This window comes from Acipenser ruthenus, chromosome 47, assembly GCF_902713425.1.
Source record: "Acipenser ruthenus chromosome 47, fAciRut3.2 maternal haplotype, whole genome shotgun sequence".
Classification (NCBI taxonomy): Eukaryota; Metazoa; Chordata; class Actinopteri; order Acipenseriformes; family Acipenseridae; genus Acipenser; species Acipenser ruthenus.
This window is the reverse complement of record NC_081235.1, coordinates 4,909,573-4,937,453: the sequence shown is the minus strand read 5'-3', so window position 1 is coordinate 4,937,453 and position 27,881 is coordinate 4,909,573. Positions and strand designations below refer to the sequence as shown.

Below are 27,881 nucleotides of genomic sequence, written 5' to 3'. Positions count from 1 at the left end.
TAAATTACAGTATAGCTGATATTCATAGCACTCAAGGAGTGCAAGGCTCTCACTGTATAGCAGTTAAATCCAGTCCAGGTTTTGCTATACGCTTCCAGTCAGCAAAGCAGCACCCCACCCCCCCAGCCAGACAGTGTCAGAGACACTGAAGGCACACAGATCTCAGCGATTTATTTAGTTTCTGAACGCAGGTTACCGCATGCTGCCGCTGTCGTCCTGGAAGCCACAGTGCTCTTCGTCAGAGCTGGACGGGGGGGAGGGGGAGTAGCGCCTTGCCCCGTTCAACTCCAGGGGGCGCTCCCTCTTGAGCACGGGGGGCTGGTCCAGGTTCGGGACGGGGGAGTTCTTCAGAGAGTTCTCCGGGGACGAGATGGCTGCGATTTCCAAAGGCTGGTTTATGTTGTTCACCTGCAAATAAAAAGAAATACATTAACACAAATAAATAGATTGCATTATCGAAATAATGAAACACGGACTGCCACGCAGCATTGCTATACATCCGTAATAGGGCTACATTTTAAAAGAAACCTAATAAATTCAAAAGACAAAACGTAGCCTTTAGCAACGTCACTCTAAAAAAAACACTATCCTTCCTCACCATGGAGTTGATATTGAGAGGGGACCCCGAGGCGTGGGTGCAGAGTCCCGGAACGGGTTTGCGTTTGGGGGAGCCCCCCATGGATGTGGTCCCTGCAGAGCCACGCTTCCTCCTACCACGCTTCCTGCCCTCCAGAGCGTGGCCATGGCTGGCTGGAGGTCCCAGCTTAGCAGAGGAGGGCTGTTTACCCCCCAGGGTCCCTGAGAAGATGATCTTCCTCTTGGCTTCGCTCTCCAGCAGCTCCATGTCCGACCCCAGCTCCCTCTTCCCCTCAGGTAGGATTCTGGGGGGCCCGTCAGCGTACTGCAGCACCCCTCCTGTACTGTGGAGCCCCCCTCCGCTTCCCCCCAGATGGGGGCTGCCGGGAGAGGCCTGCCCCGAGCTGCGCGCCTGCATGACCAGGAAGGAGGACGTCTGCGGCGGGGAGCCCCGGGACACTGGGGACCCGTCCAGGGAGCTGGGATCCAGGGAGAAACAGCCCGAGCCTGGATGGGAGCCTCCATTCACAGTCATGGAGCCAGAGCTGAAGGAAAAACCTGCCCAAAAAACCCCAAAGACACAAGAAGGTTAGACTGCAAAACAAGGCTAACTAGTAAACAATGCAAAATGCACACAGTTTATTTATTCTGCAAATAAACGTGTACATAATGTGTGTGTGTGTGTGTGTGTATACATATAAAATTGAACACATTATGGGGTCTGTTACATTGATCTAAGACCATGCCGGATCTTTACACAGCTTCTGTTTAAATATTAAACCAGGACCAAACTTGGCATGTTTGTTACAAGATAAAAAACACTCTTAAAAAAAGAGACACTCAAAATTTGAGATTTTCACAAAGTTCCTTTTTTTTCTTTTTTCAATTCCTCTTTTAAATACCATTATACACAGCTGTAACAATGACTATATTCACACAATTACTGTTTTGAGATTCAGCTTTTATTAGGGAGCTCCCCTAAATCCCTCGTTTAGAAAGATACACGGTATTAATGCTAGCAGGGTAGCCGTCTGTGTGACAGGCAGGAGATCGAGACGGAGGTTGAAGTTGATACGCCTCGCAGGCAAACAGGATTTATTTACATATCAACACACTGAACAGCTCGCGTGACACTACCAGCAACGGTAGAGCACGGAACACATACAACACAGTGTACGAAAACTTTGGTGGGATCTACAATCTCTGAACTAATCTTCTCTGTTCAATAATAAACTCTGGCTACTTGCCCAGCTGTCTGCGGTTTCGACTTGTTTACTCAATCTTGGGTATGCAACCCTAGTTCTGGTTCTCTCTCACTCACACACTGTGCTGAGGAGCTTGATCATGGTGGATAAACGGTTAGAGATGATATGTGACAGGTGGATACGCGAAAGATTACTGTATTTAGATTCACCACCACTAAGATCAACTGATTAGACCTGCATATATCTCCAAGCGAGACTGGCTAATCTCCAATGGCTAGCAGTATGATCAGGTTTGCAGAAGTGCCACAGGTCTACTGACATTTCTTTAAAAAAATTACACCTATATGAGAACCAGCCAACTCGGTTACTCAGAGACCCAGCCCCCCAACACGCCCCTGGCAGCCTTACCTGAGGTAGGTGTGTGCTGCAGTTTCTGTCCCGTCGCGCTGCCGTTGGTCTGGCAGGTGGAGCTGCTCAGCTTGTCAGGGTAGCCCGGGTCTCGGGTCTGTGGTACCGGACTAGGCGTGCTCCTCTGTAAAACCGAGTCAGACAACGTCAGTCACAATCTCAAGATCGAGTAAAGGGGATGATGCAATATTGATTTGAAAGGAAGGAAAGTTTACTAAGCACACTGCAAAGTTAGAGTGCAGCAGATAAGAGGAGACAAAAGCTGCGCAGGTCTAAGGAGCAAGTAGCTTCAGTGTGGTTCCAAGGTCAATTCATTTCTTTCTCCCCCACTAATGTCATCTCTACCAATAATATTATAGAATAACAAGCAGGGGTGGGGGCATCCGAATTGAAATACCCCAGCTGATGATGCTTGAACTGGGAAATAAATAGAATTATAAAAAAAAAAAAAAAAAAAAACACAACACACACATTGCAGCAATGGAACTTGAGACGGGGAACAAGCGTAGGAAAAATGGGATGGAGAAATAAAATAGCTGTTTAAGCCATTTAATGTTTGTGGATACCGCACTGTGTCAGCGGGGCGGGTGGGACTGGTGATCGAGTGCAGTGGCAACCCACCAGTTTCAGCGCACAAGGGAATACTGATAAAATGAGGATATGAACGAGGGGGCTACAGGCATTGCAGGACCTCCTCAAGGTGCTCTGGACAGAACTAACCTTTCCCAGGGTGCAGGGAGTAGGGTGATGGGATGGTAGAGACAGACACACTCACCAGTTTCTCTGCGCGACTGGGCAGCACCACGCTGGCCAGGGGAATGCTGACTGGCAGCTTGCAAGGGTGCACCGTGCTCAAGGGGATACTGACGGGGAGGCTGGTGATGGTGTCAGCAGTTCCAGGGGGGATTCTCTCTTTACAGCCCTGAGGGGATGGAGGCGGAGTGGGGAGGGAGGAGGGGAGAAGGTGGAAGACACACGGAGAGACAGAGAGGGTGAAATACCCTGATAAAACACACAAGCATTTCCACCCCTGCAGAACCGTGTATATAAAAAAAGAAAAAAACAGGACAGCAAGCAAGCAAGAAAAGAGTGTTTCATCATGATCATAATTTCGAGTTTGTACGAGACACAGATTTCATTTTTTTTTTGTATCTGGGTGTTTTATCGGTTAAAACTGAAAATCAGAAGCCCTAAATATAAATGTGCCTTTGTAATAGCTGTTTTTTACTGAATTGCTGGCCCCTTGAAAAGAACACGAACTGCAGCATTTCATAAAATAAAAAAGGAAGACCGAGTCTCGAGCAGAGCGAGACTGAACAGGCGCTCAGAAGGTACCTTGCTGTCAGCAGTCTTGGCCGCCCCGCTCTGTTGGCTCCCAGGTGAAGGGGGCAATGGGAAGGTCTGTCCGTGTTTCAGCCCCGGGGTGAGTGGAGACAGAGCCCCATCCCTTCCAGCCTCACCTCTGAAGAGAGAGAAAGCAACAAATCAGACCGACACTCGCACGATGCTGCAATCGAGAACTTCTAATGTGTATTCTGAAAGAGTCAAGGGTAATCAAATTAAACTATTAAATTATAACTAATTATGTACTAAAAAAGACAATAAAATGTATTTATGAATGTCATTAAATGTAAAAAAGATTACATTTTATTGTCTTGGTTCAAAACATATACAGACATTATTTACAATCATATTTATTTACAATAATAAAACAAAGCAGATTTATACTTTACACTAAAAAATTTTAAAAGTACAATTTACTCAAAACCCTCGTGACACTTTCTATAAATGCCCCTCCCCTGTGCACCTCACCTGTGCAGCCCCAGTGCAGCTCTCTGGCCCCAGCTGGGCTCCTGGTTGAGGTGTCTCCACAGGGCAATCTTGGCCGGGGAGAAGCGTGTGTAATCGGGCAGGGCGTGGCTGGGCTGCCTCTGCCTGGCCCCGGGGGTAGGGGGAACGATGTCTTGATCATGAGGGGAGGGCAGGTAGTGCGAGACGAGTTCCGCTTTGCCCCCCCTGTCGAACCCGTCGCCCCCATTCATGGACAGCTCCGGGCTCAGCCCGTTGAAGGCCGGCAGGGGCAGCTTGGACACCTCCATGTCGAGGCAGGGGGGCTGCAGGTCCAGGCAGGGGGGCCCCTTGCTCCTGTAGTGGGAAGGCAGGGTGTCCTCACAGGGGCTGTACGACTTGAGCTGCAGCAGCTCCTGTTGGCGCTGGCTCTTCTCCAGCTCCACAATGCTGATCTGAAGACACCAAAGGAAGGAACCACAGCGAAAGTGGATTAAATTAAACAAACGTTTTGATTATAAAAAACAGGTGGTGTTTGCATTCAGGTTTAAAAGGAGTGTCACAACTTTTAAAATTAAGATCTTTTGATTATTTTCTAGTTCCGTATACTGCAATTAGGCAGCTGCAGATACAGGGATGGAAACAGGACTCCCATTGCATAGCAGTCTGATCCACTCCTGGTTTTATTAGGGGTTTAATAAGACACACCTGAGCTTGTTAGCTATAAAGTGGCTAATCAAGCTTGTATTAACTGGAATGGATGAAACTGCTGTGCAATAGGAGTCCTATTTCCATCCCAGCAGATAGTTCGGCATCTACCTTCGTTGGCGTACACAGAAGGAGGCAATAGCCGAAGCTTTGGATTTAAACGTTTAAGTTTTGGGTGTTTGACTGTGGAATGCCCTCCATTTTATGGCGACACAGTTAAAAGTTTTGCACACTATTTCGCACATGGTTTTTCTTATTACAATCTCAGGACAGGGATCCCCAAGCTCCTTCATTGCAAGTGAGATTGCTGCTATTTAGCCCTACCCTGTATAGTCCTACCCTCTGCAATGAGTCACCTTGGCTTCTACATTTTAAACAGTGCTTCCTGCAGCTAGTGCCATTAACCACATCTTCCTCTCTCTTTCCCTCTCCCTGACAATTCTGCTCTGGTTCCAATCCCTCAATTAACTCCTGCAACAAAAAGAAAAAGGTCCCAGTTCTAGTCTCGTAATCGATATGCTAGACGCGCCAGGGACGGAACGAAGACTCCCTCTGCATGGCACTTTGATCTATTCTTGGTTTTAGTACGAGTTAAACTACACCTGTGCTTGCTACCTATATACTAGCTAATCAAGCTTGTAATGAAACCTGGAATGGGTGAAACTGCTTATTTCCATCCCCGCATGCTACTAGCACACACTGGCTGGTGATTGATATCCTGAGAGACATATGCAATACACACCCTACTCCACTGCTGGACCCCATGGCAGACCCATCAAGAATGGAACAGAGAGATCTCTTTACCAAGGTTTTTAAAATCCATGATTTTACCTCTAATAGGACTAGTGGCATTATGAAAAAACAAGAATATAGAAGGTGATAAAAAAGGCAATAAAAGATTGGAAAACCTTGGCTAACACTCCTGTAATGCCAGCCAGCTATCCTGAGGCAAAGGAGCAGACCTAGGATCAACTGCAATTACAATGTTGATCCTTGGCACACCTGCGTAACTGTTATTATACCATATAACAGATCAATCACAACTGAATTGCACACCTTTCCAAGTGTAATCATTCACATTTTCATGTTGTTTTACATTGTGCGATCATTACTCTCATTTTCCACCACTTAGTGACCCCATTATAAAAAACAAGTTATATTGTATTTTGCTTTTGCACGATTCCCCTCTAGCTGCAGCGCAGTGCTTGTTGTGAGCGCCCCCTACCTGCAGCTCGAGGCAGTGTCGCTGCTTCTCGGAGATCTGGCTCCTCAGTGCCTGCTTCTCCTTCAGGAGAGACTCCAGAGACACACTCGACCAGTCCAGCTTCAGGTCGTCACACCGGGCCTTCAGCTGAGAGGCAATGAAATAAATGAATAAATAAAAAACAAACACACCAGGCTTCAGTCTTTACTCCTTTAGCAGAGTAACGTACGGTGCATCCCATAGGATGGTCAACAACTGAAATTAGTCTCAATTACCAGCTAAAAACTACCAATTAAAAAAATGCAATAAAATCACGACTGTCACGTCCCATCAATAGTAATTCTCTTGCATCCTATCAGAGCGCTTCCACTAAGATTTTAAAGTATTGTATTAATTGTGACCATTTTACATTTCTCTTCTTATAATAAGAAGGAATACATCCTTAATTCCCTCTCTCCCTGTGTAACCTCGCACACAGCCAAAAGGTCTATCTAACACAGGATAAGATCAGGTTCTTTTGATGTTTCAAAATAACCTTTGTTTTGTAACTGTTGTTATCACAACACCTTGGGCTGGTGCCTGCTTCTATCACACAGACAAGATAAGAAACTGGTTTGTTTAATGATGTACAGTATTGTTACCTCGGGATGAGAACCCTTTGTTCATTAAAACACTGATTACGATCACAGGTACAAAGTCTCAAGCCTGGGCCGACTTGATCTTCAAAAGACTGGCTGGGAGACTCCAAGAAGGGCAGCTGGTTTTGCCTTCTATTTAAACCTGTGTATTTCTGTACTCTTTACTCTCTTTATCCAAGCTGGCATTGAAGGTTTTCCGATCGATAGAGTGTCCTGTAGGATACCTACAGCACGGTTTTGTTTGAAGATTTGTTGGTGCAGTTTGCATGTGGTTACGTTCTGTACTGTATCACTGGATTTCCTGTTTGTTCCGGAATTAAAACTTCTTTTTTTTAAAACTGAAAATCGCATGAAGAGGACTGGAATTATTATGAGAAATAAACAAACCTTTTATCATTACACCATGGCCCACCACCTCTTTATGGACAAATCGGCTGACTACAGCAAGTGGGGCTGATCCTTTATAGCTTTAGACTAGCGTCACGAATGGGACTGTCGCCGATAACACCACTATTGATTTTTCAATGCAATCAATCTCAGGGCTGTATTGATGAATGTTCCAGCCCCAGCGCCCTGGCTCACTCACCAGGCACAGGCTCTGCTCCCTCAGCTCCGATGCGTCGCTCTCCAGCTGCTTGGTCTGCTCCTTCAGCTGCCGGTTGTGGGCGGAGATCTCCTTCTGCGCCTGGACCAGGTCCTCGTACGTCAGGGCCTTCACTCCCAGCTGGGGGGAGAGAAACAAGTTCACAGGGATTGTGGCGAATTAAGCTTGTCGTTAAACCTGGAATGTGTGAAACTGCTATGCAATAGGAGCCTTACCACCCCCATCTCTGCATAAACTACAGAACACAGACGTTAAACTGGGAGGAACTCAAGGGAAAGCAGGTGTGTGTACACCGATGAAGGCACAAGCCAAAACCTATGTACTTGATTTAGTTTCTCAGAAGTTTTGACTTATATTATTGAGTATTTTGCAAGTTATGGATCATGTAAACAGTAGACAAATGGTTTCAGATACTACCTGCATCATTCCCCTCCCCTCCCACTCAAGTAGGCCTTGTTAAGCACACAGTAAAAACCGAAATGACTCAAATAAAATTGAGTCTAATTAAGCTTGCTGTGAGCCAGAGCTCTCCATCCTTTTAGACTGAAAGAGCCATTTCAATGACAAAACAGTAACTGAACTGCGCAATGCTTCTGTGTTGCAAACAGGCTCATTAACCAGGTTACACAAGCTTTGCTTTCGCACTTCGACTTGCTTCTAAACAAAAACTACTGAATATCCAGCCTTCCCCCTGCCGTGGAGTGGGAGACGCGGAGGAACGTACCTCCTCGAGTTTGTGCTGAAAGAGCCCCTTGGTCTTCTCTTTCTGGGCTTGGCAGAGAGTGTACAGCTGCTCAACCCGGCCCGACAGCTCGCTGTTTCGTTGCTGGAGAGAGAGAGAAAGGGAAAGAATAGTCATTAAAGCCCTCCAAGAGAGTTTATTCTAGAGCAAGGGGAAACCTAAGCAGCAACAAATTTAGAGAGACACAGAAATTAATATTTAACTTGTAAAATCACTGATAAAATTCATACTATGACCCCAATGACGATTCTTATGCCACACCCCAATACTGTAAATCCGAAATCCCCACTGCCTTACACTGAAGAAGGCAGTATTACAGGATCACCTTACATCACAGGAACCCCTCCCCTGCAGGCTCAGCACTGTGCACCATACTGTTACCCCTGCATTGTTTTAATCACCTTCTCCTGCTCCAGGATCTGCTGCAGGCTGGTCTTGTACTGGGGAGTCTTCATGTAGGCCATGAAATGCAGGTACTGGACTTTGATGGAGTCTGTGAGAGAAAAATCAACCGCAGAGCAGCGGGTTATACACCTTGTCCATCTCCCTGTGCTTTTATCATTACAACCCCTTCTCAAAGACAAGATGGTGTCGGCGAAAAGCCCCACAAATGTTGCTCTGCCTGTAATCTGACAGCATTTCTATATTCAGCTCAATCACATGTTTAATACCTATTAACAGACTTACAGCAGCTTTATTTGCCGAAATTACAATTAAAATAATATTTGTTTAATTACAATAATCCTGCAGTAATTACAATTATACTAAAAAGTAACTACACTACACACATTCACACTATATATTCAAAATAACCCAGCAACAATCACAGGTACGAATACAGAAACATGCTAGACAGCCTTTTATTTATTCAAACTAACAGGGTCACTAAAAGTGGTTTAAAATACGAGAATAATGGTCACTCAATGTGAAAAGCAACATGGAACTGCAAATGAAGCTTGGGAAGGTGTGGAATTCAACTACAATCGATTACTTATCTGGTATAATTACAATTAGAACTAATTAAGCAGGCGTGCCAAGGTTCAACTATAATTAATTACAAAATCAGACAACTCCATTTGTAACGGAGTCCAGCTGTGCCTATGAATGAAGGTAACCCTCCTACCCAGGAGCTGCTGCAGTGCAGGGGGGGTGGGGCTGAGCAGCAGCTGCCCTGACGAATAGCGTTGCACTTTGGGAGGTAGTTGGAAGAATGGGCTACGAGGTGACTTGTATGCATCTGAGAGTCAGGCAAGAGAGAAAACAAAAAAAGGTTACTTTACACAGTAATCTACTTTAATGAACTAAACAGATGTCAAAACACAGCTACATGAATACCCCTTCCCTCCCTGGATCGATTTATTGACCTTCCCTATTATTAACATCACTGAATACAATAAGAACACAGAATGGAGGTTGTTTAGATACAGTAAGATAAACTAGACCCCTTAGTGTGGTAAAGCATGTATACTGAGGAATACTCCCTTTATAATAGAGCAGCTACAGTCTTAATATTTCACACAGGAACATGTGTATGCATAAATGCAATAATAATAATAATAATAATAATAATAATAATACCCTTAAAACAATATTTCTTCTTTTCTCAAGCTTACGCTGGTCTGCTTTACAGTGCACATGTATGAAAAGCTTGGTGTCACATGCTTCACGTAGCTTTCGGAATAGCTTTAAAACGCAGTACAAGTAAGAGAAACACGCTCCCACACTGACCCTGAGGGGGCGCTGTCTGGGACACGGTTTTGGCGTGGAGCAGGTCCAGGGCTGACTGGTTCTTCTTGGCTTTGCGCTCGGCGGCTGCGATGAGATTCGCCTTCTTGGGGCGGCCGCGCTTCCTGCCGGCCATCTTGCGCCCCTTGTTGCCGATACGGGCCTTGCGCGGCTTCGCGGGGGACCCCTTCTTCACCAGGGCCACGGACCCCGACTTCTCATCTTCACCCCCAGAATCCTGACAGAGAGAGAGAGGGAACTGAAATACAGCGCTACCATGTGCTTGATTTAGAGCAGGGGGGTCCAATCCTGGTCCTGGATGGCCAATCCACTCCAGGTTTAACAGATAAAATTATATAATTAACTACTTTAGGGTCTGGACAGAGGTTTCATTACTTAAACAATTAACAGGGTTGGAACAAATACCAGGACTGGAAAGGCCAACTTTGGCCAGCCCTGATTTAGAGACACAGAGGGCCAGTGGATTGCTCCACGCCCCCCTGCCTCCGAGAGCACAAAGAAACTCAGAAGGTCCGCTTACCTTGTGTTCCTGGATCTTGGTCGGTGTAGTCGTGTTGCTTTTGCTCTCTTTAGATTCTCTTTGTAGCCGACGTCTAGCTGCCTCTTGTTCCTCCTGAAACATGCAACAAGATGGAATCTCAGCCCATTGACTTGAATGGGAAGGCAAGGGCTGGACGTGAACCACAAACCACACGGTTCAAAGACCAACGCCTTACTATTCAACTAAAGAGCAAGCTCTGCAGCAGAGAGGTAAGCATGAGCGTTGCGTGGATGTCTGCATTACTGACCGATCAGCCGCTAGGAGACTGATTACAAACAGCAATGCTACTGTTACAAAACAGACCACTGCAGGGACCCCTTCTTAACCTGAACACGGGCAGATCGGACGAAAAAAAACAATTCTAAAACAGAACAACCCCCATTCTTACACGCCACTACCAACCTTCACAATAACAGCGCATGTGGATGTAGAAAAGACATTGGGAGGCTACATTTACAAGTCATGACTGTTTTTAAATCGGCACCTATTCTTTTAAAAATGTAATTCATACAAGGTATTATTAGTTGAACCTTACACAGTGTCAATACACAGCCCACCCACACTCAGGTTTGAACAAAGGATTTAAAACACTTGCCAGATATGTTTATACTGTACTTTTCTCCCACGCCAGCTCTCCAAATAAAGATAATAATCATTTAAAAAGAAAAAAAAAAAAAACTTACCCTGAGTTTTGGATTTCTGAGACTAGAAAAATAGTTTTCAAGCTGAAAGAGACAATGATAGAAAGAGTTACATGAGCGCGGCACGCTCAGTATGGAAGATTACTACAGCAACAGTCAGAGCTCTCTCTGCAGCACACCGGACCAACAGCTACCCCGGTCTTAGCAGTCAGTTAACTGAAGAGCTACAAGTGGCAAGATTTCCAAAACACAGGATCAAAGTACAACCATCTTCTCAGAGGTGGAAAACTGGTTTTGGTTGGGACACCAACCTTTAAACACTTCATTTACGCATTCTGAATTAAAACAAGTGACCTACACCCTGTGTGTACAAGCCGCAGATGGACTTTTGAGCATTTTACACTGCTGGGGAAAAATCGCCTTGGATTGTGTCAACCACTCATCGGTGGTTATCCAGGGATTACCCTAAAAATAAGTGGTTGACAGAATCCAGGGGGAATCCCTGGTGCTGTAAAATGCTCTAAAAAGCTGATCAGATATCCTTAGTTTCGTATCGGTGTTAGCATGTTATAATTGGTGGTTAGAGTTTGCTGGATAGTCTTTATACTTACTATGGTGCGGTCTATTGTATGCAAGTAGTAAGAAACTGGTTTCCCTGTCCAGGATACAGAGCCCCTCAGTGGTGATAATTCCACAACCCTCATTATTGTGCCTATGTCTGGAAGGGAAGAGAAAGAGCACAATATGAAAAAAAACACAAAATAAATCAAACAAATTATACATATTACACACATTTCTTATTACTTTAGTACTATACAAACTGGAAAAAGAAAGTCACCAAGTCTCTCTCTCTCAAACTAATTTAGGTTTAAGAACCTGATGTAAGAAACTGGTTGCATGAAAATTAAGCAACAGACTTCCACATACCGCTCAAGTTCCGACTGTTTATTCTAAAGTTTAGAGGTGCAAAAGGTTTAGAGGATACGATTTTGCCACCTGGAACGAAAAACAAAAACAAGGAGAGAAAGAAAAAAAAAAAAGTTAGGCGTTTCAGAAATGAAACCAGATAGAATTCAGTGAGCTGCTGCACCTGACAACCGGCCCGAACGTTTCAATGCAACTGTAATTACAACGCAGAAACATGATCCTTTTCATCTTCATACTACTCCGATACAGTTTGGAGTTTAAACTTCAGTGGTTACACCGAAGATACGTTAGTGCGTGGATTGTATTTGTCCACGTGATACTCTGTTTTGACCCGAGGAACTGGCCATCGAGTTTCTGAAAAAACACCCTCACGCATGGCAGATCTTAATTACACAGCAGATTCGTTTGCTGAAATTACAATCACAAAGCTCTTCTGTTCAATCCGTTACAGTTATGCTGCAGCAATTACAATTTCAATTGCACTAAAAAAATTACGTAAACAACTACTCACAAACACATTTACTCAGTATATTCTAAATAACCCAGCAATAAATCGCAGGTACAAATCCAGACACACACTATAGAACTTGAAATAAATGGGGTTACTAAAAGTATTTGAGAACACATGAACAATAATCACATGGCAAATACATGTGTCATTGAACTGCAAGCGATCAAATGTATGGTATAATTCCAATTAAACTTAAAATGATGCAGGTGTGCCTAAGTTCAATTGCAATTCATTACAAACTGCACAATCACGATTGTAATTGACCTCAGGGCTGACGCATGGAGACAAACAGTAAAAGCTGGGACACCAGACCCACCTTCTTTCATGTTTGCAAACCGTTCCTTCAGCTGGTGGTCCACCTCGGGACCAAAGGCAAAGTTATTCACAAAAATCACACTGCAAGACAACACTGTGGATTATTGGTACAGAAGGGGAACGATTCAGAGAAATACAGAGCAACACATTCAACCAGGAGCAGAAGAGAAAGGGAAAGGGAGAGTTTAACATCCATTTCAAAATCGCTTCCTGGCAGAACCCAAAACAAAACAGAACCATGTTATGCCTGTATATAATGTGGGCCACATACTGTATCTTGTATGGTTCTAGTTTTTACTGCATCGGCATTGATGCTGCCTGCCAGCAAGAAGTACTTGTAAAGGAGATGTTGCATCTCAAGCACCCCCCTGTACAAACAGATTTGAATACATAAATACAAATATTAAAAGAGATGCCGGCACACACAATACATTTAAACATTTACATATCAATGTCAATATAGATGAAAGCATCATCAAATAACTACCAACAATTAAATTAAAGCTTATTTTTAAAGTTTGTATACAAATAAGCTTTTATTATAAATATTACTATTAGTTTATTTAGTAGACGCCTTTATCCAAGGCGACTTAGAGACTAGGGAGTGTGAACTGTGCATCAGCTGCAACGTCTCACCCGAAAGACGGAGCACAAGGAGGTTAAGTGGCTTGCTCAGAGTCACACAGTGAGTGAGCCAGGATTTGAACCGGGGACCTCCTGGTTACAAGCCGGTTTCTTTAACCACTGGACCACACAGCCTCCTTGAGCATTATTACATTACTTTCGCAATCCAAGTATTATAGATATTTAAAAAACGGTACAAGAGGAGGGGGAGGGTGGCCAACAAAACTAACACTGTGTGGTCCCATGCGTGGTTGTTTACGATGACCGTTCCTCCCCCGTCAAACATGTGAAAACCAGAATCCTCACCTTGTGTTTGCGATTCTCTCCTTCCACTCTTCAGAAAGGAAATCCCCTCTTTCCAACTAAAAAAATATATAAAATAAGTAAAAATAAAATAGATTTCAAAGATTTTAATAATGGGCCTAGGAAAAAAAAAAAAAAGTTATAATCTTTTCCAGGAGATGGCGCTCTCTGATGGGTGTCGATGCCAGCGGCGCAGATGGCAACTACAGCCCCCGCTGATCTCTCACAGACAGAGACTGCAGAACCCCAGCTGCACCCTGGGATACGCATCAGCATGGTCAGTCATCCGGGACAAGCATTCTGCCAGAACGCTGAGAGAACAATGGCAGCAGATCCCCATCCTGAGCCCTGCCAGGGGCTTTCTCTCACACACTCGTCATTCCAGCCTTTCATTCATTATGTCTACCCTGTCAAGGGTGGAAGACCTTGTTTGTCAGCATTAAAAAAAAAAAAAGAAAAAACGAACCAGTAGGTGGGATGGCTTTCTGCATGCAAGTAAAGGTTTGATGCTCTAGATCTGTGGTTTCCAACCCCGCTCCTCAGGGTCCCCTGTGCCTGCTGGTTTTCATTTCAGATCAGCTTGCAATTACTTAAATAAACCATTAACTGCACTAATAAAATGCTTAATTAGGTCTTTTACATTTATTTTTAGCTCTTCAAGTTGGAGATTTCAACTTAAATTATAAAATTATAAATAACTTGCACTCAGCAACTTTTTAGGAGCCGAGAACAATTATAAAGGTCGATTTAAGCTAATTATGAGTTCAGTTAAGGGCTTAGTTAAGTAATTGAGAGCTCAGCGAACATTTCTGTGGGCGTAACAATCATTGATATCTTCGAATTATATTTTGAGTGCCCAATTAATCGATTGCTATTTGGAGGCTTAACTGACAGTCCTATTACCTATACACTGCGGCTAATAAAGCTTGTATTAAAACCTGGAATGGGTGAAACTGCAACGCAATAGGAGTCTTCTTTCCATCCCTGTTACGTGTTGTGTTCTGTTGAAGGGCTTGCATACAGCACAAAAGACGTCTAAATGTCTGTCTAACTTCTTTTCATATACAATATATAAAACTTTTCATACGGCTATCATCATAAACTCACCGAATAATTGCCATGCTTCTTTCCGTACCATTTCATCCACTTTGTAAACTCCCAGTCCATCGCCTGCAAATGCATTAACAATGAAAAAACATCCTATATACACACACACACCAAAAACGTTGGTCAACCAATTAAATTCATTTATCATGCTATAGCATTTTATTTGCCCAGCATTATTGACATTTGTTGGGTTTGACTAGTTTATTTTTTTCATGTTTTTTTTTTTTTGGCTGATGACAGTGATGGAAATAAGATTCCCACTGCATTGCAGTTTGATCCAGTCCTGGTTTTACTATGACGTTAATGAGACACACCTGAGCTTGCTGCATGCACCGTGTCTAACAAGCTCATAGTGAAACCCGGAATGGGTGAAACTGCTATGCAATGGGAGTCTTATTTCCAGCCCTGTTCTGATGCCATGCAAGATATAACAGATCAGTGCGCACCTCTGCGTATTTGGATGGGATGTCTGCCTTCTCAACTCCGTAGTAGTGTTTGCAGTTCGTCGCTGCAGCCACCTGTAGCACCACCTGGCCCACACCTGCAATCAAACAGCAGGCAGAGAGAAAGATTCAACTGCATGCACATAGAAAACCAAAATCTAAACACTGAACTAGGCACCTCTTAAAGATAATTACAGCTTCTGCAGAACTAAGTGACAACGGACTAAAATAAAGGTTTGTTACGACCAGAAATAATTCTAGAATTATAGGGTGGCGAGAGGCTGTGTATGGGTTAAATCTGCAATGGTATAAGAAACCAAGTCAAGTGGACAAAGGTTTTGTCTCCTGCTTTCTTGCTAAGCTGTTTCTGTAGCTGCTTCTAGTTTATACTGATTGGGCATTTTGGATGATGCTGTTGATTTTGACACGCAGGTATTCCCCATCCTATAGCCCTACGATAAGCCACCAGGAAGCCCACGCCGATGCCCCTGCAGTTCAGGCTCCGGCGGGCCGCGGGTACTGACCGCTGCCCAGGTCCACGAAGGTGTCTTCCTCCATCATCTCGATCTCGTTGATGATCTGAGCCACCAGGTTGAAGGAGGTCTCTCCGTACACCTCCGGGGAGAAGGGCTCGTAGTTGTTGAGCTTCTCCGGGTCGGTGACCGAGTGGTTGTAGACCTGCTGCAAGATATGGCGGAGCAGCCCATTCGAGGGAGGAGTGTTCAGCTTCATGGGCTGCGTCGTGCCTTTCCACTGCGCGGAGGAGGAGAGACAAGGGTGTGATGTGCTGTCCTTCATTAATTCATACATTTGCAATTTTTTTTAATGCTCTACTGGGCTACTTGGACCGATTCACAAAGCTTAGGAAGGTTTTGCAGGGATGGAAATCAGACTCCAAGTGCATAGCAGCTTCACCCATGTCAGGTTTTAATACGAGCTTGATTAGCCCCAGTGTATAGGAAACAAGCTCAGGTGTGTCTTATTAAGCTCCTAGTGAAACCAGGAATGGATCAAACTGCTATGCAATGGGAGCCTTATTTCCATCCCTGTTTTGTTAAGGACAGTTTATGTTTTTGCAAATGTGCAATTTGATCCAACTATAAAACTCTCAATAGTGCCAAACGTAAAAGAAACGCCTTATTTTTTCTTGTCGAAACTTTTGTCATTGAATTTATTTAGTTTAGAAGTTCTTAATGTCCAATTTCATTAATTAAATCAAGTTCACAGTTCGTGAAGTCTTTTTCAATTACTGTTTTTATAGCAATGTTTAACCCAAGAAAATGGTTCTAAACAGAGCCAATTGGCCTGAATATGAATTAACAAGATAACAAACAGAAGCCTTTTTATTTGCATACATCAGGAAGGTTAAAATGATAATATCACACCCTTGATTTGACTTTCTACAACTTATAAACAATTCTACTGAAGCGTTACGTCAACAGCAAGTAGTGCAGTCAACTGTTGAATAATTGACTCTGGTGAGAAACAATGAACAAATGCCCAGCTGTACACAACCACCACATCTCTGCATTCAGGCAGGAAATCCCCCACACAAGTCACTATAGACAAGTGTGTATAACACACACACATTATAGAAGCACAGCATGGGGCTGGCCGCTGTGTATAGCCAGTACTGGCCCCTGTCGAGCGGCCTCTATCTTGAGGAATACTTACCAGCTGGTGAATACTGTCAATAGCTCTGTTGTACTTGTCACATAGCCTCTGCATGCTCTCGAAGCTGCAATACAGACAAGCAGATAAGACATGAGCTGAATCCAGGGCTCCACCCTCAATGCTCTGCTAAAGCTGGATTAGCGTCACCGCGCTGAGGAAGCACAGAGATCAGCGACTTTACTGCAGTTCTCATACCAACATCCCTCGTTACTCCACACGCTATGTGGCACCCAGATCCCACTGGCAAGCCGCACCTTCTGCAGGGCATCACAGGCAAAACCTCTGCAGACCCGGGGGGAGGAACACTGTTTGCTGTTTTTATTGCTGGGGTTTGACTATTCTTTAGTTTTGAGTAAAATAAACCCAGTGGTACCTCCATCATACTACCAGTTAGACAGCAGAGACATACTCTCCTGCACAGTAGAATGTATGATTAGTTTCAGACACTGGTATGCATTGGTTTCTTTTGCATCATATATTTTATAAACGTGGTTACAGGAGCGAATGCGAACATGCTCATTTCTGACTACGTTTCAAGCTGTATTTGTTCAAATATTTGTCCCAGCACTATCTGGGTAACAATGGCAAAAGTACGGGTCTAAATGCCAGGAGATATCGTCTGAACGCAAGCTCAGCAACTGACTTTGAATGATGTGCGGGTCAACTGTCCTCCCTTGGCGACGCTACTTAACAGCTGGGTAAGAATTGGCAAAGCAAGGGCTACAGAAACAAGTGGAGTCACAGCAGCTCCCCTGGAGAGCTTCCCCAGACAAAGCACAGCAATATTTTCAGCTACTGTCTTTCATTCGTTCTTTCAGAGGCGGGAGGAATTTCTCACTCTGATGATAAATACTCTTGAAAGGCTTGCTCCCCGTCCCCCTCCCCTCTCTTCTGTTAAATTCCTCACCTTTTTGTGTCATAGTCGATCAGCACATAGTTCTCCATGGCCAGCTTCAGGTCAGGTATCTCCTCACACACCCACCTGTAACAGGACAACGTGGGGTTAACATACAGTGACCCTTCACCTGCTCTCAGGGAGATGGAACAAGCTAACAATTTAGTATTTCCAGAGAAATGTTAAAGTACAGCTCAAAACTAACGGCCCAGGGCCGCCTCAGATTTAGGTCTGCAACCCCGTTCACAATTTGCCTAGAAATGTGGCAAACTGCTTTTTGTTTTTTTTGATGGAATGATTGCTTGCACTCAGAATTGAAGCGCTACCGGGATATACAGTAATCCTTGATTTGTAGCAGATGTTTCTTATTAATATTTTTTTTCAAAGCAGCACAGTAGCAATTTTATGGTATATATTAAAAAAACATTATTGGTAACGGTCCGAGCTTCCCCCCAGCCACAATCACATTATCCTCTCAAGAACACGGGGGTATTTAGAACACAGGAAATAGCAACCTGCTAGCGTTCACAGGTATAAATATTTTCGTAACGGATACTTCACTCAAATTGCAAATGACTAACAGGTTGTACATACAAGGACTGGCATTCACAAGACAAGCTCACGACTGACCATCTAATACTACTGCTCCCTCCTAAGGAAAGACACGGCATTACAAAATAATTCATTAGTCAATAACGTTTACACCTGGAATCATTTTATACAAAAATTAATTATTTAACATTCATTCCATTTACAATAAACATTCATATAATTTACATGATACGTTTCTTCTCAGTTATACATATTTGTTTAACCTGTTTACAAACGCGATCGTTGAGCAGTTCTGTTGTTTACTCGTTATTATCATTGTCATTATTATTCTCTAATCCCTAACCATTACAAATGAAGACTGAACATCAACATTGCCCCTTCTCTTGGAAGATTACCGAACATATGGCTATAACAAAACCCTTGTTCCACAAGAAGCTACAGCAACATCATTAAGGGAAGTGCCCTAATCCAATACAGCAATACACCGTCATATATCAACAACATGCACGACACACAATAAACTACTGCGCTACTGCCAGTGGAATACATATTTATTCATGTAGGTTCAGCTCAGAGTTAGTCTTAGTCATCCGGGTGGCTATTGTAAAATAAAGCTGCAGCAATCTACAGCCTTGCTGCTTGAAGTACAAACCAGCACATCGAGGTGAAATTCGTCCTTGCCAAACTCGTTGGTCCGATCTTTAGGGGTGATTGTTACTGTTTTACGGCATCTCTGGATACCAACAAGTAAACTGAAGCCTCTTTCAACACAGAACTTGAATACCAGAAGCAGTGTGGAGTAGTGGTTAGGGCTCTGGACTCTTGACCGGAGGGTTGTGGGTTCAATCCCCAGTGGGGGACACTGCTGTTGTACCCTTGAGCAAGGTACTTTACCTAGATTGCTCCAGTAAAAACCCAACTGTATAAATGGGTAATTGTATGTAAAATAATGTGATATCTGTATAATGTGAAATAATGTATAATGTGATATCTTGTAACAATTGTAAGTCGCCCTGGATAAGGGCGTCTGCTAAGAAATAAATAATAATAATAATAATAATAATAATAATAATAAGACAGGTATGTTTATGGAAATTTAAAGCGAAAGTTGTCTGTGTTAATGTTTCTATATGGTACGTGTATTGATTTGGTTAACAAACAAAAAAAGCCAAGTGTTTTTTTTTTTGCATGTTTTTTTTCCCTTACCCAAATGTAATGCAAAAAAATCTCCGACATCATAAAAAATCTGCATTTCTGTGTTATCACAGAAAATCTCATCGGTAACGTGATACAAAAAGGCGGCCCAAGTCTGCTGTGTGTTCATATATACATAAAGCCCGTCCCTGGTCCTGCATCGAAACGGGGGCCCTGGGCTGCCTTTTCTTTGTTGGAGTGATCACATGTGATTAAAGGTGGCCCTGAGCCAAATGAATGACTGAATTACCCTGACGTAATGGGCACTGGTATTTTGAGTGTCACTGGTATTTTGAGAATGGTAAACATTTAGGCAAAACTGTAAACATTTAACCAGGGATGGAAATTAAGACCACTACTGATTGCAGTTGTAGTGCCTGCAATTCCAGCAGACAAGGGGATCCTGAGCTGATCTAGAAGGGTTACTTTGACAGGTCTTATTCTTACCTGATTGTTTCAATGATTTCATGAGCAGCATCATGGTGTTTATCCTGAATGGAGAAAAACAAAACCGCGGTGTTAAAACAATATATAGTTAACTGAAATGAGAATAACTTAACTAATTACAATGCCACGTCCTTTCTATCTGTGCGTGAATATCAGCTAAAATATCTTAACAGTTGCTTCACAGTCGAGCAAAAGCAGGTCAGATTATTCGAGCATTACAAACATTGTCATAGGGACACTCTGTGAAACAGAGGGCATGTAAACAACGCTGGACTCGAGAGAAGACTGGCTTTGAACCAGCTGTGGAAAGGTAAACAGACAATTCAAAATGCTGACTGAGCAGCAGATCAAATCAATAGCATTCAATCACAGGCTGGAGCCAGCAGGCTGTGGGGCTTTTTAGAGGAACAATCTGTAAATATTTCAGTCACTGCTTTCAGGAGACCTTGATACATTAGCAGCTGCAGCTCCCAGACTTGGCATACAAGAGGACAATTGGTCTGAATACTCTACACTTTCAAGCTGCGTAATGTAATAACATGACCTAAAAATGTGGAGTTTTAAAAAGAAACAAAATTAGATAATGCACAATACACAAAAAAGAAAAATAAATGGATAGATTCAATACTGATGCCTGAAGGCTGAAACAGGAAGGAAACAAGAGTAGATTGTTACCTCATTAACTATGTAGCGTCACATTAATAGATTTAAACAGAAATAAGTGAGTGTAGTTGCTTTACCAGGGCATCAAAAGCATATACAGGTAAGCACCTCCACTGTTTGTTTTCAAACACACTTCATATAATCATGTATATAATCTCTTCTGTGCTTGCTGTGTATGTGAGAGGCAGTGACTGAGGCCAACTGAATCAGCAAGGAATTCCACTCGTTGCTAATACCGCCCCACTGAAACCACTTTCCTAGTCCTGTTAAACTTTAGTAGTTAGACAGCAGGTAGAACACACACACACACACACACACACACACGCTGCAGCAGACCACAGAATAAACAGGCACAGACAGACAGATGCTCACAAAACAAATATTGAAAATGCAGAAGTATACGACAGCCCATCAGGTCAGTCATCCCTGTGATATCAGTAGGATCTTGTCTATTTGTATTAGCCAAAGCTGCAGTGTGCCACAATCGCGTTTAGTTTCACAGTAATACTTTTGGGTCTTCATCAGATCAGGGACTGGTATAATTGCAGAGGGTTGGATTACTAATATACTTAAGGCTCACAGTGAAATCTCCAATGGATCAAACTGCTAAGCAACGAGAGTCTTGTTTCCATTCTTCTATGGTTAACCTCCAGCACATTCCACATGAATCAGAAAGCAGACAGCCCAGAACTGACAGATTGCTTACATTCTCCAAAAGGTAGTTTCAACATCTGCCTGCATTAAAATGGATTAAAAAAAAAGTCAATGTGCTTTGACCTTCACACAATGCTTTTTTCTTTTGTACAATGACATTAAAGAGCAGGATGCACACTGTGCTAAACCACTATTGCCACGATAAAGTTTACTAGGATTATCATGGTTAATGCATTGGGCAAATTCATTATAAACTAAAACACAAGGCTGCAGTAGAAAGGGTCTTTATTTCAGTATGCACCCCACCACACACACACACGCACACACACGCACACGCAGCCCTACAAATAGCAGTCACGGTTTCCTTCCTGCGTCTTGTGTGCATCTCAGAACAAGGACAGGCAGCCTCCACTGCTATAAATAAACAGGTACGATTAGGCAGCGTTTTTTTTTTTTTCTCCAAAGGGTCACAGCCGGGAGAGTGACTCAGAAGAAAGACGTCGTCAGTGAGTCAACCTCACTCGTCCTCGTCACACACCCACGCCCCCACCCACACGTATCATTATGTTTTTGGCAAGCTGCTAGGACAGATGAAATAAGAAGTGTAAAACGGTGGAGACATGCTTAACCGCACCACACCAGTTAAACCTGTAATCACAGACCTTCACAGGAGTTCCACCCAAATCATCACATCCGCTGGCTGTCCTAGTCGATTTCAATATCCTGGCTTACTGTTGTCAGGAATGGTATTAGCACTAAATAGGAGGCTGATCTAATCCACTTTAAAATGGGATTCGTTGGAAGCACCAGCTTGTAACCTGCAAGCCCTGTGGCTAATTAAGACCATCAGCAAAAAACAGTTCAAACTGCTCTACAAATGGGCTTCCGTTCTTTAATTGTAAACCAGAGACTTATCTGAAGCAGCAAAAAGTCACTAAGCCTGACCCTTTAACCACGCTGACATGAGAAGTCATGCAGCGAGCAGCTGCAGCAACCAAGGTTTGATAATTCTGCAAGCATGTGCAGTCACACATTTACAACCAAAACACAGACTAGACAAGAAGGCACTTCTCTCCCTTTGTTTTCTACTGCGGTACAATCTACACTCAGAGCAGATCGCTAAACTAAACTGGATCTGGTCCCAACTGGTTGAGATTAGTGAGAGTCTACTTTAGGGATTAATTGAGTTGGCGTCTGTTGTGACTCCAGGACAGTTTGATGATGTTCTTGCAGTCCCCTTCATGGTGTGTGTGTGTAGGTTTTGGCATGTGAGGATCATTTTACACTATCTCCTCAAACCAATTTCAGTCCCAGCTGCTTCCAATCAAACCAGAGGAAGGAACTTGTACCTCCAACTCTCTTTTTAAATAACTTCCCTTTGTTAACAGACGCTCGTAAAAAGTACGATTCAGTATATTTCTCTGGCTGGCAAGCACAGTGTGTAACGTCAATCCCAATAAGGGGCAGCTTTAGCCTGCCCTGTATCACAATATGGATGACCTTGGCAGTGTAACAAACATTACGTTTTCATGGAGTTGGCCCTGTTGCAGACTGGCTAGTGTAAATTCCTAGACAGAAACTGGTCCTCCCAATGACCTCCAACCAAGGAAGAAATGGAGATGTGCGAGTGTGTGACGTGACATCAGTCTCGGGGGAGCTCAGTGCTCAGCAGCATTCACTCTCTCTCTCATACACACACACGCCAAGCCGCCTGAAGGCCAGCAAACGAAACACACAAAGCCCCATATTAGAACACAATCATAAGGGAAGTCCCCTCCCTTAATCACCGACCGACAGACAGCAGGTCTCAAAGCTGCTGCGACCTTCACTCAAGTTCGGTTTTAAGCTGTGCTGTGACCTGCACTTCCTCAGAAAAGGAGGGACTGCTGACATTCCTGGTCTGTTCGCCTTGAGTTTCAGCTGCAGTCCATCAACACTATGTACAATGTATACGCGTCTCTCTCTCTCTCTCTCTCTCTCTCTCTCTCTCTCTCTCTCTCTCTCTCTCTCTCTCTCTCTCTCTCTCTCTCTCTCTCTCTCTCTCTCTCTCTCTCCTCTCTCTCTCTCTCTCTCTCTCTCTCTCTCTCTCTCTCTCTCTCTCTCTCTCTCTCTCTCTCTCTCTCCTCTCTCTCCTCTCTCTCTCTCTCTCTCTCTCTCTCTCTCTCTCTCCACAGAAAGGGGAAATCTCTTGTAAAGGGTTACACAAGAGTGGCATCCCTGCAGAGTCTGGTTTGAAAATTTAGACAAAAAAATGTAGCAAAACAAAAAAAAATGTGCAAGACTGAAACCCAACTTTGTGTTTGGCTAGACATTTAAATCAGCTCATAACTGAATAAAATCAATAAGCAGTGCTGAATAGCCAAAGTCCTGAATTTAACACAACTTGATTTGGTCTAGATCCCTGAAGAACTGGTGGTGGAATGTCCACACCAAAATACAGCAACGTTAAAACATCAAGGGGGGGGGGGGGGGAACAAAACCAGTTCAAAGTGAAACCACATCTCTCACTTTCTAACCGTGTATTTTCCTCCTAAACAACGTCACTTTCATGCTACTGCACACACATTTACATGCACAAGCAACAGAATTTAGCGGAAAAACCCGCCCCACACCCCCAACCACCCCACTCAAAAAAAAAACACCACCAACATTTGTGTTTGCGCACCGTCTAGATTTACTCATTCACACCCACACCTTAAAACAACCCAGCAGCACGCAATCTGATAAGAGCGCCTGCCCTTGGAGGACTTCAGGTCTGTGCCCACGGAAAGCCCACATCCGTTCAGCCCACACTCGGCGTGCCGACGTCAGTGCGGGACAGACCACTTATTCTTGCAGTCCCTGAAACTGACACGCAGGCTTGTAGTAAAACCTGGAATGGGTGAAACTAACTGCTATGCAATAGGATGACTGGGCCGCGCTGGCGGGTACAAACCTAACACCAGCTGTGGGCACCGAACCCAAATTAAACATAGTTAGCAAAATGAAGGATTTCATATACTTTGCCTTAGCCTCCTTAATTTGCTTGAGTACCTTTTCCATTCATAGCTTCCTAGTTATCTTAACTTTGAAAAATCAACCAAGGCACAATACTGGAGAGAAGTCACGTCTACATTGGGACCTATTGCCAACTACACTTATTTAGCTGAGGGTAGATCTTGCACTCAAAGCCAGTGACAAAGCATTCTAAATGTTTAAACCAGAACAGGTTCTATAAAATCAAACTAAGTACATCTATATCAAACCAGAACAGGTTCTATAAAATCAAACGAAGTACATCTATATCAAACCAGAACAGGTTCTATAAAATCAAACGAAGTACATCTATATCAAGTTTGTCTATTTATGATTTCTATTTAGCTTAAATGACTTCTATGTTTAAGTGTGCGTTGGCTACCTCTAAGTTGAGAGTGTACTTTCTCTTTCAATTTGTATCATGCACTTTACTCCCGGACCTGGCACAGCAGAGTGCAAAAGACATACACTCAACTTGATCAGATGTAGCCACCAGACAGCCCTCTTCTGCATGAGTGTGTGTCCCCGTCATAGAAATGACTGAACCATCATTCAGCTGTGCCACAGTTTCAGGAACGTAGCAGGCCAGCACAGCATTGGTGTTAAGTGGGGGTGTGACTGGGAAGGGGTTCTAACTGGGAAAACGTCCTGCCCAGCAAGAAAGCACTGGGGACCCAAACAAATCTAAAAACACTGCCGTGAATTCCAGCCGCTTCCAAACCACTCAAGTTTGCCATGTTTGTTTCTAATCTGAACTTTTTAAAACACACAATCCTTCTGTCCCAGATGCACTCAAACAAACCTTTACCTAAGAGTTTAATCATGTTGCGCTGGCCTCCAGTTCAAGGCAGAGGCGCTGGAACAACTTTCATAGTGGGGGTGCTGAAAGCTATTGAACAAAGCCTCTGGTTCAAGGTCTGTTTGTGTTTACAGTATCTGGTTATTCCACTACCACTGAACATAAGTAAGTTTACAAACGAGAGGAGGCCATTCAGCCCATCTTGCTCGTTTGGTTGTTAGTAGCTTATTGATCCCAGAATCTCATCAAGCAGCTTCTTGAAGGATCCCAGGGTGTCAGCTTCAACAACATTACTGGGGAGTTGGTTCCAGACCCTCACAATTCTCTGTGTAAAAAAGTGCCTCCTATTTTCTGTTCTGAATGCCCCTTTATCTAATCTCCATTTGTGACCCCTGGTCCTTGTTTCTTTTTTCAGTTCAAAAAAGTCCCCTAGGTCGACATTGTCTATACCTTTCAAGATTTTGAATGTTTGAATCAGATCGCCGCGTAGTCTTCTTTGTTCAAGACTGAATAGATTCAATTCTTTTAGCCTGTCTGCATACGACATGCCTTTTAAACCCGGGATAATTCTGGTTGCTCTTCTTTACACTCTTTCTAGAGCAGCAATATCCTTTTTGTAACAAGGTGACCAGAACTGAACTGAACACAATATTCTAGGTGAGGTCTTACTAATGCATTGAAAAGTTTTAACATTACTTCCCTTGATTTAAATTCAACACTTCTCATTGCATTATCCTCGCTGTTGCATTGCCCCGATGACTAGAATGTTGGGCTTTCCTCTGCATCCAGTGAACGTGCTCCAGAAATACATTTGAACACACATCTGAAACAGCAACCACTGAAGTTATTTACATAAGGCTACATGCTGTATTACACTTAGTGGGCAGCTACCCTTACATGACCCCCTGAAGTCAATGTTTTCATTCAACGAATCGGTAACCTGATTACTGTACAAGCCTGCATTTAGTAACTAGCTCATAGCTGCAGCGGCCATCTGGAGCGAACTGTACACTACAGACTGTATTGCATGCGTTTTATTTGACGGACTGCAAGCACGGAAGCGTAACTAAAGGCTGCACAATTTACAAAAAAATAAATAAATAATTGTGACTGCCTACTGACGACACAGTCGGTCATTCGCGGTATTGCTTTGATGTTTGGGCTCTTGCATTCAGCGCGTACAGACAGTACTTCAATGCTTAAGCAACCTAAATACTGCAATAAAATCTCACTGGTTTTACTAGGTAGTGGTACAGTGAGGGCTTCGCTTTGATTATATATAGTTTCATATGAATTATGGCGTGTGCCCCGTATTAACGTACAGAGTCCATGGACTGTAAATACAGACAATGCCTTCCGAATTCCACAGTATATATATATATAAAAATAAAAAAAATCAATCACAAAAAACAAACACCCATTCGAATAATTTGTTCTGTATAAATATTTTAACGCCGGGGAGGTCTGTAATATTGAAACGTTACTACGTGTTTTGACAGCCTCAGAACAAACTCGCTAACTAGCAGCAGTCACAATTAAAACGAGTATATATCTGACGAAAACATCTCGCTTTATTTACCGTGTTTATTTTTTAAACAAACTTGTTCTGCTCATAACATTCGACTGTTTATCGATAAACAATAAACTTTAGTGCTTGAATGAAAAACCAACTGCACACCAAACAGTAAATACACGAGTTAAGTATGTATTAAAACAGAAACCTCAGTACAAAGAGATTAGAATGAGGTTTTAATTTAGAAATATCTTGTTTAAACAGTCTAACCGTAAAAAATATATATATTAAAAAAACAGCATAGGAACAACATTCTTTTTTTACTGATCATTCATATTAGAAGCGAGGCAGATTCTATTTCTTACAGCGACTAATATATTAATCATGTTATTCATTCATTAATCACAACTATTTATCTTCCGTCCCTTGTGAATTATTTCTATGTTGCCCTTTTGTTCAGGGTTTTTATTTCATCGTGGCTCTTTGATCAATCTCAAAATAAAAAACACAAATAACATTAAAATATTAAAAGTCACTCCGTCACGTTTCCCGGGTATGATCCGGACGGATTATAAATTAAATATTCAAATTACACGCTTACATAGACAGGTAAAGGCCAGGGATATGTAGCCGATTCGGCTCCTGCCGGTGATTTTAACCGCAATTCCAGCTTCTCTCCCATCTCAGCACCGCGCTCCGACCCCAGAAAACGACGTTAGAAAGCAAACATTATTGGCATTAATGATAACAACATCCACGCGAATTCAAACGAGGTTTATCCAGCTCTCTCTCAGTCCTAGCGGCTTCTACCCTCCAGCGCCGCCGCCATCTTCAACCGGCGTGAAAAAAAAACGAGCACAACGCGGCTGCTACCAAAGTCCAGACACGGGGGGGGGGGTGTGGTTGTAAGCAGTGAGAAATTTGTTTGTCTGTCTGCCCAACCGCGCGTTTTTTTTTTCCAAGCTTCAGCGGGGCGGTAGATTGACGTTGCCGTTACTATAGCCACCTGCTTTCTCAAAACACGATGCAACCAGCAACGGTTATTTATTTGGGAAGCCCAAACCCGTGATGTTCCTGCCAATAACCGTCAATGGGCGGGACCGTACCATTTCCCGGGAACGGGGGCGCCATGACTCCATGCCTCCCCTGCAGACAAAGCCAGTACAAACTGCGCTGTTCTGTTTGCACGCACGGAGGTGAGCGGGTGGGCTCGCAGAGTCGTGTTCGTGTTTTTCTTTTCATGTGAATTGGAAATTCAAAACCACACGATTGGTATACGTCTGTGTGAGCTGGCTACTGCTTGTGACATCACGCTCCCGTCTGGCGGTGGAGTCAGCAGTCCCACACACACGGGGGTTTCTGTGGAGCGAATGACACATTTCCACGCAAGCTGTTCAATGCCTAAACTCATATCGATCTCGTGTGACGTGTAGCGCAGCATGAA

General features: G+C 43.4%; 1 protein-coding gene across 3 annotated transcripts in view; it reads right to left on the bottom strand.

Annotated features, from left to right (window-relative positions):
• The window catches only part of LOC117401515 (histone-lysine N-methyltransferase, H3 lysine-79 specific-like), a 37,506-nt gene extending 9,895 nt beyond the window's left edge, over positions 1-27,611 (bottom strand). Inside the window, exons 1-25 of one of the 3 annotated variants that reach the window (XM_059014118.1) lie at positions 27,039-27,604; positions 19,794-19,837; positions 17,613-17,687; positions 16,706-16,769; positions 15,556-15,784; positions 15,035-15,129; positions 14,589-14,651; positions 13,485-13,540; positions 12,556-12,635; positions 11,729-11,797; positions 11,413-11,519; positions 10,844-10,885; positions 10,140-10,232; positions 9,602-9,836; positions 8,997-9,110; positions 8,275-8,366; positions 7,856-7,957; positions 7,114-7,251; positions 5,911-6,036; positions 4,002-4,432; positions 3,525-3,651; positions 2,965-3,111; positions 2,190-2,313; positions 599-1,134; positions 197-408 (exon numbers count right to left, since the gene is read on the bottom strand). In XM_059014118.1, the coding sequence (XP_058870101.1) occupies positions 197-408; positions 599-1,134; positions 2,190-2,313; positions 2,965-3,111; positions 3,525-3,651; positions 4,002-4,432; positions 5,911-6,036; positions 7,114-7,251; positions 7,856-7,957; positions 8,275-8,366; positions 8,997-9,110; positions 9,602-9,836; positions 10,140-10,232; positions 10,844-10,885; positions 11,413-11,519; positions 11,729-11,797; positions 12,556-12,635; positions 13,485-13,540; positions 14,589-14,651; positions 15,035-15,129; positions 15,556-15,784; positions 16,706-16,769; positions 17,613-17,687; positions 19,794-19,837; positions 27,039-27,119 (3,482 nt within the window). In that variant the 5' untranslated portion in view covers positions 27,120-27,604. Of the gene's footprint in view, positions 1-196; positions 409-598; positions 1,135-2,189; positions 2,314-2,964; positions 3,112-3,524; positions 3,652-4,001; positions 4,433-5,910; positions 6,037-7,113; positions 7,252-7,855; positions 7,958-8,274; positions 8,367-8,996; positions 9,111-9,601; positions 9,837-10,139; positions 10,233-10,843; positions 10,886-11,412; positions 11,520-11,728; positions 11,798-12,555; positions 12,636-13,484; positions 13,541-14,588; positions 14,652-15,034; positions 15,130-15,555; positions 15,785-16,705; positions 16,770-17,612; positions 17,688-19,793; positions 19,838-27,038 lie in introns of all 3 variants that reach the window. The other 2 variants (XM_059014120.1, XM_059014119.1) reach the window with 2 other exon arrangements.
• Positions 27,612-27,881: the final 270 nt, after the last annotated feature.